The sequence below is a fragment of the Diachasmimorpha longicaudata genome, chromosome 10 (assembly GCF_034640455.1).
Source record: "Diachasmimorpha longicaudata isolate KC_UGA_2023 chromosome 10, iyDiaLong2, whole genome shotgun sequence".
Classification (NCBI taxonomy): Eukaryota; Metazoa; Arthropoda; class Insecta; order Hymenoptera; family Braconidae; genus Diachasmimorpha; species Diachasmimorpha longicaudata.
The window spans coordinates 3103280-3119387 of record NC_087234.1 but is presented as its reverse complement, the minus strand read 5'-3'; the positions used below and the strand labels follow the sequence as shown (position 1 = coordinate 3119387).

Sequence of the window (16108 nt, the reverse complement as noted above, 5' to 3'; positions counted from 1 at the left end):
TGAGTGGACGTGAGGTGCAACAAGTGTGGAATAAACCAACTAAAAATGGACAATTCCCCAATGAGAATTCTTCCCGACACGTGTTTGCGTGAAATATTCGATCGTGTCACCTCCATCAGAGACAAATTCACCCTGGAACTGGTGTGCAAACGGTGGAGGGACAATGGACGTCGTTGTTGGTCGACAATTACCTCGATTGACGCGAAAGATTGGCAAATCGATACATGGAGGGTGATCCTTATCCGGGCAGGACACTTAACTCACTTGAAGCTGCACATGGAAAAGTCGAAGAGTCAGGACTACCTCAGGGCGGTAAAAAAATACTGCACTCGTCTCAAAAGACTCCAATGTGTCTTTGTCTTCGATGATGTTGAGGGGATGCTGCCCTATCTCAGCAGAATACTCCAGAGGAATCAGAATTTACGTTATCTGAATTTGAATTGCAACGGTCTGACGAATTTTAATATGAACTTCACCAAACATCTGCCTGATAGATTGGAAGAAATTCAACTTCGATTCGATTCACCGCATTTCATTCCGGGGATGATCGTGAGTTGTTTTTTTATAAAGATAACAGACGAATCCCTAAATTTTATACTTCTTGTGGACATTTTTCTCACCCTAAGGAATATCCATAGGAATTTTTTCCTTTAGGAATTTCAGAAGAACAGATGACGACGATCTTGAGCTGTTTTTTGAATAAAATTATTATTTTTTATTTGCAGAAGTTCTTAATTCACTCCTCACGAAATATCAGACTCTTGGGCCTGACCAATGTCTGTTTCGTATTAGAATGTGTTCCATATTCTCATCAGTGTTGAAATATAAACAATTGAGGGATTATGTAAGGAGCCATCTGGGTAGACACAGATAAGATTTTAATTGAGGGAGACACGTGCAAAGTCGTCAGTCGTGACTCATTGCAATCACTCGCAATTGTTTAGTTTCATCCCCTTGGAGTCCAGAATGTTGAATTTCCCTGCAGACGAGCTACATTTTTTGTTGATAAAAATCATTTTTAATGAGTTGTAGGTTCTCTCGAAATTTTCAAATTTACGAGCCCTCACACTCCAGTGGGCGAGTCTCGCTGACCATCAGCTGGATTACGTGAGGAATTTAGAGGAACTGACGTTAATAAAATGCCATGCAACGGAATTTGGGGTTGAAGCACTCCTCAGCAACAACTGCAACCTGAAATATTTAAATCTCGGTAAGATTCAGAAGACCTCGAGATTTAAAAAACTGCGCCATGTTCGATATTTTGAGTCGTTAGAAGTAAAAATCCCCTGTAATTTGTCCATCGATCCTGTGTGTGGCAATGGAGTATTTTTGTTTCTTTACTTGAAAACAATTAAATGTTAACAATGAAAATAATTTTCCTGCTGTGATCCTGTTTCAATACTAGTCCTGAGGGACTCTCGAGATGGTGGAGCCTCCACCCCCATCTTCCCTGATTTTTTATAAGATTTGAAGTCCTTCAAATTTGTAGGACACAAATATTTCTCAGCACTGTTAGCTTTTGTTCTCCCTAACATGATTTTTCGTTCCTCCAGTCTCGATGAAGCTGACTCCGACCTCGTTACTGTCCATCCAGCAGTTACCAAGACTCCAAGTCTTCGTAATTCAGGCAAGAGAATTTACTGATCTTCACTTGAGTGAAATGACACAGCTGAAGGGTCTGTTCTGTCGTGCCTGTATCTCCATAACTGATCAAGGATTTCGAAACTTCTTCAGTTATGCATCTGACATCAGGGAGCTTCGAATCGAAAATTGTGTTTTAGTCACGAAAAACGCGACTGTACTGAGTGCGAGGAAGTACACAGAATCCTCCGGACATTCCCTGAAGCTGTCCATAGATCCATTATTCGTGGATGAGTATTTGGGATCAGAGAGCGATGAAGATGATACCGACAAATTCCAGATCTTCTACAACAGTTTTGATACGTTTTGGAATGAGAACTGGGGCCGACACCTCGTAGATTAGAATAAGTCGTTCATTATATAGTTTTTTTTCTAATAAATGAGCAATTTGCATTTGAATGGATTGAATACTGAGACAATAAGATGCTCTGAATTTGGAGCCATGAAAAATAATGATTTTTGTACCCTAGAGAAAATTGTATTCGTGTGTAGATAACCGACAGGTGATTCCTTTACGAAAAATGAACTAAATCTATCGTTTGTACTCAACTTGAAATGTGTCGTTATTTTCTCATTTTTTTTATGAATAAATAATTAAAAATGTAGCATAAATAGTTACCTCTGTGCCCCACATTTTCCACTAACCAATCAGACGAATAAATTATTGAACTATCAACGATTCTCTGTCGATATGGAGTGAAAACTGCATGGGGATCGTATCAGCCGTCAGTACACAAAGGAATCGTGAGAACGTGGTGCCTACGCCTACCACCAGGAGGGTTTAAAGCATAACCATAAGGAAGGAGAAGATTGAGGCTATCTGAAACTTGATTAATGAGCAATCCACAGTTTGCAATAAAGTGTCAACATCCAAGCATGAATCACTGAGTGAGTTAATCTTTTCTTTTGCATATGTGTCATTGACTCCGACTGAATAATCCCGAATGGTTTTTAATTGTAAATCCAATAAAATCATAGTTATCACCGGGTCTCGAACTGTCATCACTCCGACTGCTCCTCATTATTCATCATCTCTAAATTCTCTGCATTCTATTTATGACCAGTAAAATATAAATTCCAACTTTGAGGTTGAAAGTTTTGTTCTCCAGGGAATGCATGAGGTGAAGCGAGTGGAGATGTGCAGACCATATTTTTTATCGGAAAACTGTGACGAAGATATTTTTGTTCGTGCTTCGTTGGGAAAGAAAATATTTCATTGTTTTTTTCTTTGTTTGGTGCAACAAGAGCTGGAGAACAATTTATCGCCCTCTTATTTGATGTGCAGTCTTTGTTTTGCCTGATAATCACACATTATCGAGAATATAATCCCTGATTTGCCATTTTTCTGACAAATTTTTGTTGCAGTCTGAAATCGATCTACAATGGCTTGGACGAATTATCAGAAACTCTTGGCCCTGCTGATGGTTGTCACAGGGTCATTCAATACTCTCTCAGTCAAGTAAGTTTATCAGTAGTTTCGATGGTCTCTCGTAATCTCTGAATTTTTTTGAAACGATTGAAACTAATTAGTTATCACAAAAATTCCATCTCTGTCATTGTAAATAAAGAAGAATGTGATTTAATCGGATTTTACGGGAGAATTAATTTGTCAGAAATAAAAACTTGATATTAAGAATTTTTTTCGATCTCCTAATTCAGCCTTAGAATTATTTATAATGAAAAATAATAATAGTTAATTCCAAAAAAGTCACAGTTGACGAAAATTGCAATTGGGAATTAATGATATTCTTTAAGGATTTATTCATAAACTAATCTATCGCAATTTTTATGCAGATATGCAGATAAACAAATTGTTCCTGGTAAGGATGGACAGCCAAGACATTTTAATCACCCCTTTATGCAGTCTTCCTTTATGTTTCTGGGTGAAATGTTGTGTTTGTTGACGTTCAAGATTGCTTATCTCTATTACAAGCGGAAAAATGTAAGACAATTATTCTAAATTAATGACAAATTACCGAAGTCACGAGAGTATCAATCTCAAACACTCAGTCACAGTTGAATATTTTCTCTCATTATAAAAATTATCTCTGGGGGATGATTAATTGAATGGTTTTTTTACCAGAGCGAGTAATTTTTATTTCCAAGTTGATTAGCTTTCCGAGAATATCTTTGAAGACAACAGAGATGAGAGAAAAAAAATTGTGTAAAAAATTACTAGAATGATTTCGTTATCTGTTATGAATTCAGAGATATTTATCCGAAACTGCTCCACAGGTGAATTGATTCAGTAATCAATCCACTGATGATAAGATCAGTGGAATTCCAACAGTGATATATTAATCCGTTGAGCGCAAATAAAGATTCAATTAATTAATTAATATAAGACAATGACGAAGACAATAAAATAGTCACTGAGATCCTAATGAATTGAAAATTAAATTTAAATTAAATTTCATTCACAGGATAACTCAATAGAGACAAGTGCCCTCACAAAAGGCAACAAAAACTTCAATCCCTTCATACTCCTGATTCCGGCGGCTTGTGACATGATTGGAACCTCCATAATGTACGTTGGCCTGAATTTAACGTACGCCAGCAGCTTTCAGATGCTCAGGGGCTCAGTCATTGTGTTCACTGGATTCTTGTCAATGGGATTTTTGGGTAGAAGATTGGGGGGAAGAGAGTGGAGCGGCATTGGATTGGTTATTGTGGGATTGGCACTTGTGGGAATGAGTGATCTTTTAATGAACGACGAAAGCTCTGGGGGAATGAACTCTATTCTCACCGGGGATTTATTGATTATTTGTGCACAAGTAGGGAAAAAATCATTTTATATATTAGACAATATTCTTTAGCTGTAACTGGAGTGCCAAGTTTGGATTTCTGATAACGAGAAATTTGAAGAACATTTCAAAAATACCTCAGGATTTTTGACTATTTAAAAAATCTTAAATTTTAATTTTTTAATATTTAAAAAATCCTGAAGTATTTTCAAAATATTTTCTTTTCGTTTATTTGCAGTAAAAACACGTCGATGTAAATTTCCCAAAGTTGGCGCCCCCGTTATCGTAATCCTCCCGAGATTTCCAATCAGAGCTTTAATGCCCCCAATTCATGATAAATTCTGCATTTCAGGTGATAACGTCAGTTCAAATGGTCGTGGAGGAGAAATTCGTGGCTGGTCAGGATATCCCACCCCTCCAAGCTGTCGGATGGGAGGGAATATTCGGCTTCATTGGAATATGTTTAGCTATGATTCCACTGAATTATATTCACGCATATCCACCATTTGCTGATAACTCTCAGGGCACTTTGGAAGCGCCCATCGACGCTTTCATTCAGATAGGGAACAGTGGAAGATTACTTATGGCTATCGTCGGTGAGATATTCCGAGAGGACTGTTTTTTATGAGAACATTTTAACAATTTTTAGATAATCCTGTCTTCATTTGTAAATTGTTCTCAAACAACGTTTTCCTTTATCTACAGTTCGATTCATTTATTTATTCATTTTTATTTCTATTTTCTGACCTTCTGTAGGAATTACATTGAGCATTGCATTTTTCAATTTCGCTGGAATCAGTGTGACGAAAGAGATGAGTGCAACAACGAGAATGATACTTGACAGTGTCAGAACTATCGTTATTTGGGGATTCTCTCTCGTGTTTCGATGGCAGAAATTCCATTACCTCCAGGTGACTTATCACAATCATTATTTATATCACTAGATTCCGAGTAATTGTTGACAGTGATAATTTCTCGTCAGATAAACAAATTTATTGCGCTCAAATTATTGTTCTCAATTTCAAAAATATTTCAAATACTTCCAGCTAATTGGCTTCTCAGTTCTCCTCATCGGTATGGGTTCCTACAACAACGTAGTGGTGCCCCAATTATGCAGAAAAATTCTCTGTAAATTCGGACGTCACCAGCCCCCTCAGCTGCCGACTCGCGACAGAGCCCAAATAATAAACGCAGTGGACGAGTCAGTCTCCGAGGAGCATCGATAATCCCACTCGTCAGACCTTCCCGAATGGAGTCCTTATACCTAAGAAATACGAAAAAATTCTGTGATGCAGAATTTTCTTGGCTCGAAAGCTCAGGAATGAAGACAATCGAGAAAGAAATTCCCACTGGGAAGAGTATTTTTTTTTTTTAAACAATTATGTCCCTCCATAATCTCGAATTTTAAAAAGTGCTCGCCTAAAAAACAAGACAATTTTCTTGTCATCACACTAGAAATATTTTTCTTCTTCTTTAGGGGATTTTCGTACTTTTATGCAAATTTTTAAAACGCGAGGTACTACGACACCGATTAAAAATGATCCTTTAAACGAATTTGTTTCTGTCTTTCAACAAACGTAAGTAAGTAAATGAACCATTCGGCAATGAATTAGTTTGACAGCTTGCCAGAGGGAATTTACCAAAATCTCAAAAATCTCGCTGACCGCATGTGCATCTGCGCATGCGGTTAAAAATCCAATACTTCAAGTTTTTTTGTGCTTCAAATTTATAACGATGTTCATTCACTCTGATAATAACTAAATGACTTCTGCGAACGGATTTATTGTTTTCGTTAATCACTCTGTGATGCGAGAAAGACATCACTTTTAATGGTCACTACACTAATTTAAATAGAAGTGCCCATACTACCCTGTTCTCCCATGTAATTTTAATTTTTAACTAATTTTTTGACGCCGTGTGTGGTCTTGATCATAAGTAATTGGTTAAAGTCTGTTGAATGTTACACGTGCCACGAATAATTGAGAATAGTCTGTGAGAATTTGATAAATTAATCGCAAAAGATGATCTAATATTTTGGGATAACATCTCCCCAATTAATGCCATCAGATAAAAAATTGAGTATGAGATCTGGTGCTACAAAGGCTGAGAAGCTCATTAAAGTGATGGAATAAAAAGAAAATGTTAAATTTTGTATTTTTATTTACCTCTAATAAACACAGTATATTTTCAATATTCAACCCTGCGCATTATTTTTTCAACATATATTGTAGAATATAAAAAATTATGAAAAAAATGGCTAGTGCCAGCTACTTTACTAAGTACTCAACGCATATTATTTATTCTTTGGAATGCAGAACATACAGATATAAGCTAGCCAAGAAAATAATTGTAGAATTACTTCTGAAGTAATATCTGACAATAGCTCGAAAACATCACAATGTGTTCCCTTTTTAACGCTCTTGATAAACATTTGAATAATATTAAACATAATGATTAATTTAATGAACCCTGTTCATCCTTCAATTCCATTTCATGCAAATCTGAATACTTGTTCTCTTGAATATAAACTCTATCGTTATTTGCTTCTGATATCAGACGTAGCTTAATATTCATTGTTCAAAATGAACTCGTCTTTTTGTCTGAAATCATTATTTTCTGTCACTAATCAACCTCCCATTACGTCCTGACGAATGGGAATTTTAATTCCTATCAATATTTATACGATTTTTATACATTTTTGTTTCACCGATCGATGAAAATATATCTTCGATGGTTTTGGAACAGGAAAAATTTCCAAAACGTTAATTCATAATTTAACTATGAAAAAATAGTGAGAAATAAAATTAAAACTAACCAAGAGTCGAATTTAATATTCTACGGAATACCTGAGGAATAATCTTAGCACTGATGCAAGGGGAATAGCTCAGAGGGGTTAAAAAAATAGATGAAAAAAGTCTCCAACAAAGGAAATATTTGTGAATAAAAAAAATAAAAAATAAATTCCTTGTGAATAAATGCTAAGGAGTGATACTCCATTTTCAAGCACAATCAAAAATAATAAGTACATCGAGCATGTGTGGAATCAGTCAATGAAATAATGAATTTTCCAAGTTCCATAATTACAGAAATGAAATGTCGAATGTCTTCATTTTTATCACTTCATCGAATTTAACGAGAAATGTGTATATCAATTCATGATTCGGTATAAAAATAAATGTCTTCATGCTTGCAATGCTTCATCAATAAATTGAAAAAAGTTAACCGACAAATGTGCAAGTTCGTAAACATCAAATTATTCATTTTGCGATTGCACATTAGGCCATGAAATATCAAATCTTTTCCTTTTAACTACTTCACTAACGTTCATTCTTTCAACAAAAGAATTATTAGATGAATAATTACATTATTAAATGCATAATTTGTTGCAAAAAAAACTTCATGTCATTACCAAGAAAAAAAAATTACCAAAGTTCATCAAATGAAAATGACATAATTCGATAAAGTGATGAAAACAAATTTTCAAACCCCCCAAATTTTCGTATCGTAACTCCCACTCATTTCGAATACCATTTTAGCATCTTCACATTCCCCCATTCATCAGGTTCAATTCTGAATAAAAAAAATATATTGTGAAGCAAGCAAATATTTTTCTGCTTCTCTCCTCCTCCTGTCTTTTCTAATGCAACCTCCTCGTAGCACCGACTCATGGTTTACCTTACAGGAAATAAAGAAGTTTCTGGAGATTGCGATCTCCAGGTGCCGTATGAATGGACTGTGAAACTAGGAACGCCAATTTGTGAGCAAATTGAACAGGAGCTGGCACCCTCATGGTGTTGCTGCAATTGAAATAGAGATGCGTCAGCTTGTACGTGAGCAACTGTATTTTATCCGGTGAGAGTCCAGTCGTATCGTAGATTACGGAGTACGATGTGGGTGATACAGTTCCCTGCTTAACAGACTGTGATATCAGGAAGAAATCGTACTTCCAAGGATTAGTGATAACATCATCAACGACTGTTCCTGGTGTTGGATTCCTCTTCCCCTGGAAGATTCTCGTGTTGATCCTCTTGGTGACCAGAATATAGCTTAACTTCACTTGGGCTGGATTTGCGTAAAACTTGGATATTGCATTTTTCACGTGCTGCACCTCGTGATCGACGACAAAGGGAATCTGTCCCTCACCGACACCATCTCGGTAGATTAGAATATGAGTTGGAAGGGCCTTGTTCAGCTCCTGGTAGCAGTGCAGAGCTTTCGTTACGTTCACAGCCAAGTAATTGGAGAGCTCTTCACCTGTTGTGTGAGCTGATGCTGCTGAGAAGTAGCGAGACAGCTTCCTATCCAGTGAGGCTACAATCGCTCCTGGAAAGTATTTTAGAGGAAGAGTTGAGTTTCCTACTCTCATGAATGTCCCTCATTAAAAATTCAAAATGTTATGGACAAATCACTAAATTTTATGTGAAAACTGCTAGCCGCTAAAGAACTTCCGTTGAGTATGAGTTCTCGAACTTTTATATTTTTCATAACAATTTTAATACGTAACATAACGATTAAAATTGATATTTTGAAAATAATAAACAAATTTTGGCTGCCATAACTCACCGAAATCTGTTCCTCTCTTGTTGGTGTCATGGCACACATCATACCCCACAACCATTAAGCCAGTCAGGGGAATATGAACAGTCCAGGGGATTCCTCCAATTTTGCAATTCAGTTGAATAGCAACTTTAGTTGCAATTGACATCATTCCCTGGGGTTTGAAGCAACGAGCAGTAACAACTTGACTTGGAATCGGTCTGTCAATGCAGCATTTTTTCTTAATGGCTGCATATGTGTCTGCACGATTTCTAGGGAGTATGCACATTACGAGTTGAGGACTTATCCTGCTCAAGACCTGTTCGATGCACATTGTGTACGACTCAGTTCTGTCGTTACGAATTTCAACGTACTCAGGTTCTCGGGCATTGAAGTTTTTGATACTTCGACAAATGGCTTCACAGAAGTTCTGAACAATAAAAATAAAATTAATAAAATACATTTATTATTAAATAAAATTCTGTAATTGTCATTCACATCTTTGCAATCAATGTCTATCTCATGAAATTAACTCAAAATCTCTATGTAAATTTTTTTATTAAATAAAATGGGGATTCCCTTGAAGAAGACCTTTTGTAGAAGAACTACAAAAATATTCAAAAGTATTGTTTGCAGTTTTCTCATTATTCCATTAAAAAAAAATACATAATCCACACCAGAGAGGATCAATTATTTCTTCACAGGTATTTCCTATGTCTCTCTAATACGTGTCACATGTTTATCGCGCATTACCAGACTCCCCCACTCTCCTATAACGTCATGAGCAGCAAGTCTGCGCCGACGTCATCAGCCCATTATATCCCACAACCAACAGGCAGTCTCCTCAAGTATTCGTGAAACCTAACCGTGACGCCATGTCAGACCCTCCAATATCTCCATTACAACCGAACTCCCCGACCCCTCAATCCCCAGAGTCAGATATCCCCGTTAAAAAGCGTAAAAATACATCGGTGAAGGTGCACGAAAAACTAAAAGCCCTCCAGAAAGTAAAACAGGGTTGTCCTCGTCACAATGTTGCCAAGGAATTTGGTGTCCACTCGTCTACCGTCGACGGTTGGATAAAAAACGAAAAGGCCCTCCAAAAATGGGCGACAGAGCACAATGGAGTGATACCAGCTGCCAAGAAGAGGCTGAGAAAGCCAGTCCACGAGTTAATAGACAAAGCAATGTGGTTGTGGCACAGGGAAAGAAATGCAGCTGGATGTACCTTCACTGGTACCAGTGCCAAAATACAGGCTCTTGTCTTTCGCAATAAAATGGCAATTGCTCAGACATTCACAGCAAGTCAAGGATGGTTAACAAAATGGCAGAGACGTTATGGCGTGAAGTTTACCACACAAAATTCATCTACAAGTGCTGATACATTGAGCCCTCAGCAAACACACGAGGAGGAGAAGATTGGGAACAATTTCCGAGGCAAGTTGACCACCATAATTGAGACAGAGGGATTGACGTCCGACCAGATCTTCTTCTGCGATCTCATTGGCCTCAACTATCGACAGCTGCCAGATCTCGTCATGAATGTGAAATGGGCACCCGAGGGCCAGCCCCTGAAGCAAGTGAAAGAGAGAATAACATTGTTGGCGTGCAGCAATGTCTCTGGTAGTTGTAAAATTCCTCTAGTGCTTGTGGGAAAATTTCCAAAACCCAGGGCCATTAAAAATCTCACACAACTCCCAATCTCCTACAGAAATCAGATGAGTTCCTACATGACTGGTAGAATATTTATGGACTGGTTCCATGATGAATTCTGTCCGACTGTCAAGGAAATGTTAATCTGCAGAGGCATACCTCCCAGGGCTATTTTATTCATGGAAAATTGTCTGTCATTACCACCTGAAATGAAGAGCCAGGACATCAGGGTGGAATTTTTACCCCATAATGCTACCATTTTGTTACAACCTTTTGATAAGACTTGGCTGAGAAATCTCAAGGTTTCGTATCGACAACAGCTCATCAAATATATTATGAATAATCTGAGTGTTGGGGTGTCATTGGATGAAGCCATGAAGAATCTTACTATTAGGGAGGTTATATTCTGGCTTGCTAATAGCTGGAATAAATTATCGGATGATGTAATTCTCAAGTCTTGGAAACCGGTGAGTGGTTTGGCGTTAAGAAACGAGTTTCATTAGCGAGGAGTTGCTGAGGCAGTTCAGGAGCCTTATAGCTTTCTGATGATTAAATTGTTGAAAATTAAATAAATGAATAGAATAAACCGATAAACTAATACGGGAGTAATCAACAAATTAAAGTTTCTATTATTTTGCAGCTCTGGCCCCAGATCCCGGACGTCATTTCTCCCCCTCAAAATCCAGTGAAACTCGAGGAAAATTCTCCCGAATTTCAGATAAAACTGGAAGGGATCGGGACATCAGATATTTCGGATGATCCATTCCAGCAGAAGGAAATATCCCTTATACGAGAATTTTGCGATGCACTGAACCGAACTAACGATTATCGCAGTGTCAATTTCATCGATATTGAGAAGTGGCTGTATCCGATAACAAAACTCACCGAGGACGAGTGCCTAGATGAGGATGAAATTGTTCAGATCATCATGGAGGAGAATGAGGCCCATCAGCAGATTGAGAATACCCCTGACCCACCCCCTGAGACACCAAAACCAATTCTCGCAGAGGCACTCGCCAGTCTCAACAACGTCATTAATTATTGCTCTACAAATCCTCATTATTCGAAAGAGCACCGACTGGCCTTAATCGCTATTCGCGAGGGCATAATTTCAGAAAAGAAAATGCAATCTTCTAGAAAGGAAGTTGTACCTGAGGAAATTTATGAACATCCACCATTCGATTTTGTTGCTATTGAAGAGGACGATGACTGTCAATTCAGCATGTGTGAGAAATAAACATCTCATTACTATTAATTATGAATAATAGTTCTTTCTCGGGCTCGGTGAAAAAGTCATTGAAGTCTACGTGTGCGTAAAATTTCAATTTTTCACATGTTAGAATGAAGAAAAAATATTTGATGTGGACAATGTAATTTTCTAAGATTTTTGAGACACCAAAATTGAAAATTTTTATTAATGAGATTTATGGAAATATTTGTTGAGCTGAAGACTTGAGATAAGATAAAGAGCTTATCTCAGATGACTGTAAATAGTATTATTAATTAGTTTGTAAAATTATGGACATATTCCTGTCATTAAATCTATGGTTTTCTACGGTTTTATGAAAAATCAAAGTACTCACCCTGGTATCCCTGGAATGTCTATCAGGCACGATAACGACCCATTGGGACAGTAAAGTTGTCACAGCAAGATGGCTATCCCGAATCTTTGGTGTCCAATCTCCCATATTCCCCGGATCAACTTGTTGATTGTCACCGAAGTATATCTTCTCAGTCGGCAGCAATCTACCAGGAACTTTGACAAGATCCCGCTCCAGAGACAAATTCCAATCTCTGAATTCTTTCTGCACAAGTGGCTCAGAGTGCAATCTCCTGTTGAACGCCAACAGTTTTTCGATTCTCTTGTCAGGTGTCACCCTGGTGTGCTGATTGAGAGCGTTCATTAACTGAAAGTTAGTCCTCATTGCGTCAGTGAGTCCTGTTGCTTTGCATAGCTCAGGAACCAGATAAACCATCTCAGCCTGTCCAGCACGACGATCACGACCTGAAGAGCGTGTCACCAGCAACGGTTGTGTCTCATTACGAATGGGAATATTATACTTAACACCATAATAATCCTTGTAACTGACATCTCTGTCCTCCTTCCTCAGGTGAAAAGTTGATCTGGGGTTGACACTAAAGTCCACGTCATCAATTCGATACGTGTTATTATTGTAATCAGTAAGAACCGTGAGCCCCACGACTTCAGCTTTGTAAGCATTTTGAAAGTTTCCACCGGCTCTCTGCTGCACCGACACCAGAATGTCGTATAGCGTCTCGTGTCTCATGACCTTGTGATTTATTTCTGCGCACATAAGGACATCGTGCTCATGTTGGCGAATTGAAGTGATGTATCCAGGCCACACTGCGAATTTAAAGTCCCTGACAACCACACTGGCATGTGGATCGAAATAATTCCTCCCCACCAGCTGCAGCTGGAGGTGCTCCAGGGACTTTCTCGTTAGAATATTGTAGAATTGGAGATAGTGGGGATCCCCCTTCACCATGTCACCCACCAGTCTAATCGTAATTCGGATTTTTTCACCGTCCCCTTTACGCTCACTAAACAACTCCAGTGGTGGATCATTCGGAGCCATCAACCTGTTGGCATTATACATAACAGTTCCGTCGAAAATATAACAGCCAAGTCTTTCTCTGTGGAGACGAAGGAGACCTTTTTTGACAACCGTGCGCTCCTCCTCGGGGGCGAAATCCACTCGATACTGGTACAGACACCAATCAGCCTTTGAGTTTATCTTGAAGTAGTTGGCTGTGAGCTGAAGAGATACACCTGTGACACCTCTCTTGTTAGTTACTCCCTCGGGTCGAGTCATCAGGATCTCAGAGTTAATCGCAGATCTGCCTCGCATGGCGCCTCTTCCTAGGCCACCACCAGCGTCACCACCAGGTCCCACCTGCTCGAGGGGCGGAAGAGCTGAATGCCCTTCACCGTGGGATGGACCTGCTTGTGGGGGGGCTGGTGCTCTCACAGAACGTCCAACCGTCTGGAAGATTTTTATTGACGAGGAATTTGGAAGAAGATAGTGAGGGTGAACTTGATGATTCATTTTATTCGAGGGAAAGGATTAATTTTTTTAGTTAGAGTGAAGGGGTAAAATTAAATAAGTTAATTGTTTGATTAATTCATTACTATTGGATTGAAAAGTATAGACCCCTGAGGCCCCATTCTCGAGGCGACTCTCGCCATAAATACGAACCCAATTTATTTTATTTCTAGTTGTAATGGTTATTTGGTGCGTTTAAAATACATTTGTGAATTAAAAGAATAATAATAATAATAATAATAATAATAATAATATTGAAAGGTAATGAATATCGTAGAGCTACAAAAGCCTGATGTGTCAGGAGTCTATAGTTTTTATCTCGATAGTAATAACGTCTTCAGAGGATTTCTTGTTAAAATACAAATTACTGGGAAATTGAGTCAAGCTATTTATCAATTACCTAGAAGACTTCTTGAACACTTAAGGGAATAATTAACATTTGAGGAAGGATTTATGATTTTACTGATGTGCCTGCTGGTTTTTGTCGGGGTTTTCTTTTTTTGTTTTTATCTGTTTTACGTGTCATATTTCCGCTGTTTCCTTAGCCTTGTTTGTGAGGCTGGGGGAGAAGGGGTTTTTGGGCGCCAGATTTTTTCTTACCGGCCTAGCAGGCTGACGTTGACCCCAGGCACCTTGGGGTTGAGGGGAAGTCCCTCTAGACCGGCCGGCACTCCTTCCTGCTGGTGTCCGGTCTGACATTTTGTGTGCTCCTAGATCTCGGGATTTTCCTTAAAAAATGAGAATTTAGAAGTCTTGATTGAAAAGTGCTGATTTTTGTTGTAACAAAGTTTAAGATTTGACCCCTGATTAATGGCCATTATTCCGACATTTATTAGTCGAACTGTGGGAACATGACCTGCTCCAAATTTTCATCTTATTCTACGATTAATATTTTCCCCTCAAGATGTTTACAAATTCTTTTGATAACCCTGACTGGAAATTGGGTGGCACTGTTGATATTTCTCAGTCCCAACTCGTCCGGACGTGCCCTCATCAAAACAAAAATCTTTAACTTTCTCGATGAAAATAAATTGTTTCTCTCTAGATAGAAATCGAAGCCCATATTTAGTGCATTTTGTGAACTTCTTGGTTAATAATTGGATGTACATAAGCATGAGTGCAGCGTAATTTTCAAAGATTCTGAAGCTTTTATCCAGTAATTACAAATCTAACGTCGTTTTGGGCTTTTACACACGAATATTATATAGCAGTCTCGAGTTCCGTGTTTACAGTCTACCCAGCATTCCAAGAAATTCACAAGATGCGTCCAAGTCTCGATGAGTCGTACTGGGTGTGAGAACAAAGGAAAAATAATCCACGTAGTGTGATCTGAATTCTCTCCAAATTACTGAAACAATATTTGAGTGGAAATTGATGGCAATTTCCCCTAAAAATCAATGCGACTGAACTCGAAACTGTCTTTGATTTATCCTTAAGTTATTGAAATATTTTTCTGTTAAAAACAAATTGTGGAGGGACTGGGGCTTGGACACACCGACACAATTCTCGAAATTGAAGCACAAATTTGGATGGGTTGAGAACGAAAATTCGTTGATCAAAGTCGGAGAAGTTTTATTCACCTTCCATTATCATTAAAGGAATCACCAATTCAGGCAGCAATGAAAAAAATAGAGACCAAGGGAAGGACGCCTCGTGTGTAGATTTTTGTCGAGAATTGTTCACTCGCGAAAAATTTTAAAAAAAAGGAGAAAAATAATTTTTTGTAACTAATTTCTCTGCTCACGTGTGATCCCTCGGGTTTGATCGTTTTTTTGGACAAAAAAAAGATGAGAAAAATTGGAAAAGAGGACGAAAGAGACTTACGCAGAGGTTTCCGGAAGTTGGGAAATTCACCCGATAATAATCACTTCCACACTTTTTTTTATTCCAAAATTGTGACGATCGTGACTGTGTTTTTGTGGGAAACTCACCAGGAAATCCTAGACGAAGTATCCGGGATAAATTATTGAAAATTGCTGCCTTATTCCCTCTCAAAAGTTGGGAATATCAATCTCTCTTGTACTCTCCCTGTAGAAGACCCAAGGGATTATGAGAAGAACCGCGAATGCCGGGCGGCGACGCGGTGCACCAGAATCGGCAATCGTCGGGGGACCCCGGCGAACCTCGTGAACATCTCACGAGTCATTGGTGAAGCCCAATATTTTTTAATCCAACAGTCATAACCCGAAAGAGGAGAACAATATTGAATTAATTTCTTTTTGGGGCATTTCATAAAAAATCATCAGAAGTGACAATCTACGTCTCCAGATTCGTTTAAGTACATGTCCATGACTTATTTTGATGTAGCAAGGCCCGATTGGAATCATCTGACGATCGCTACATAACCTCAAACTGCCATTCCAGATTGCAGCCAAAATAATTATCTCATAGTTCCCAAATCCAATTGCTACCTTTCATTTATTGTTACTATAGACTGGTGAGTATATCTGATTCTAATAAAATCATTAT

The 16108-nt window shown here is 38.3% G+C and overlaps 4 protein-coding genes and 1 long non-coding RNA gene across 7 annotated transcripts; 3 read left to right on the top strand and 2 right to left on the bottom strand.

Moving 5' to 3' along the window:
- Positions 1-45: 45 nt before the first annotated feature.
- LOC135166985 (uncharacterized) lies at positions 46-2210 on the top strand. Its single transcript, XM_064129782.1, has 3 exons — positions 46-549; positions 1033-1210; positions 1554-2210. Exons 1-3 carry the CDS (start codon positions 46-48, stop codon positions 1982-1984), a joined length of 1113 nt encoding a protein of 370 aa, XP_063985852.1. The 3' UTR covers positions 1985-2210.
- LOC135166999 (uncharacterized) lies at positions 692-2343 on the bottom strand. The gene is made up of 2 exons (XR_010299782.1): positions 2261-2343; positions 692-1926 (listed from the first exon to the last, which is right to left on the bottom strand). It is a non-coding gene; the product is annotated as an uncharacterized LOC135166999 (long non-coding RNA).
- A 45-nt stretch (positions 2344-2388) lies between these two features.
- Positions 2389-5756, top strand: Tango9 (Transport and Golgi organization 9). 2 transcript variants are annotated; one of them, XM_064129781.1, is made up of 8 exons: positions 2442-2529; positions 2751-2920; positions 3007-3100; positions 3436-3583; positions 4065-4415; positions 4738-4981; positions 5142-5296; positions 5432-5756. In XM_064129781.1, the coding sequence occupies exons 3-8, from the start codon at positions 3024-3026 to the stop codon at positions 5609-5611; spliced, it is 1155 nt and encodes a 384-aa protein (XP_063985851.1). In that variant the 5' UTR covers positions 2442-2529; positions 2751-2920; positions 3007-3023; the 3' UTR covers positions 5612-5756. The 2 variants fall into 2 exon arrangements, with proteins under 2 accessions (XP_063985850.1, XP_063985851.1); XM_064129780.1 differs by lacking the exon at positions 2751-2920 and having other exon boundaries at positions 2389-2529.
- Positions 5757-6527: 771 nt separating this feature from the next.
- LOC135166962 (piwi-like protein Siwi) lies at positions 6528-15712 on the bottom strand. Of its 2 annotated transcripts, none has more exons than XM_064129745.1 (5): positions 15571-15712; positions 14240-14367; positions 12158-13579; positions 8949-9351; positions 6528-8708 (listed from the first exon to the last, which is right to left on the bottom strand). In XM_064129745.1, the coding sequence occupies exons 2-5, from the start codon at positions 14336-14338 to the stop codon at positions 8062-8064; spliced, it is 2571 nt and encodes an 856-aa protein (XP_063985815.1). In that variant the 5' UTR covers positions 14339-14367; positions 15571-15712; the 3' UTR covers positions 6528-8061. The 2 variants fall into 2 exon arrangements, with proteins under 2 accessions (XP_063985815.1, XP_063985816.1); XM_064129746.1 differs by having other exon boundaries at positions 15464-15606.
- On the top strand, positions 9741-14018 carry LOC135166966 (jerky protein homolog-like). Its single transcript, XM_064129752.1, has 2 exons — positions 9741-11041; positions 11215-14018. The coding sequence occupies exons 1-2, from the start codon at positions 9797-9799 to the stop codon at positions 11809-11811; spliced, it is 1842 nt and encodes a 613-aa protein (XP_063985822.1). The 5' UTR covers positions 9741-9796; the 3' UTR covers positions 11812-14018.
- Positions 15713-16108: the final 396 nt, after the last annotated feature.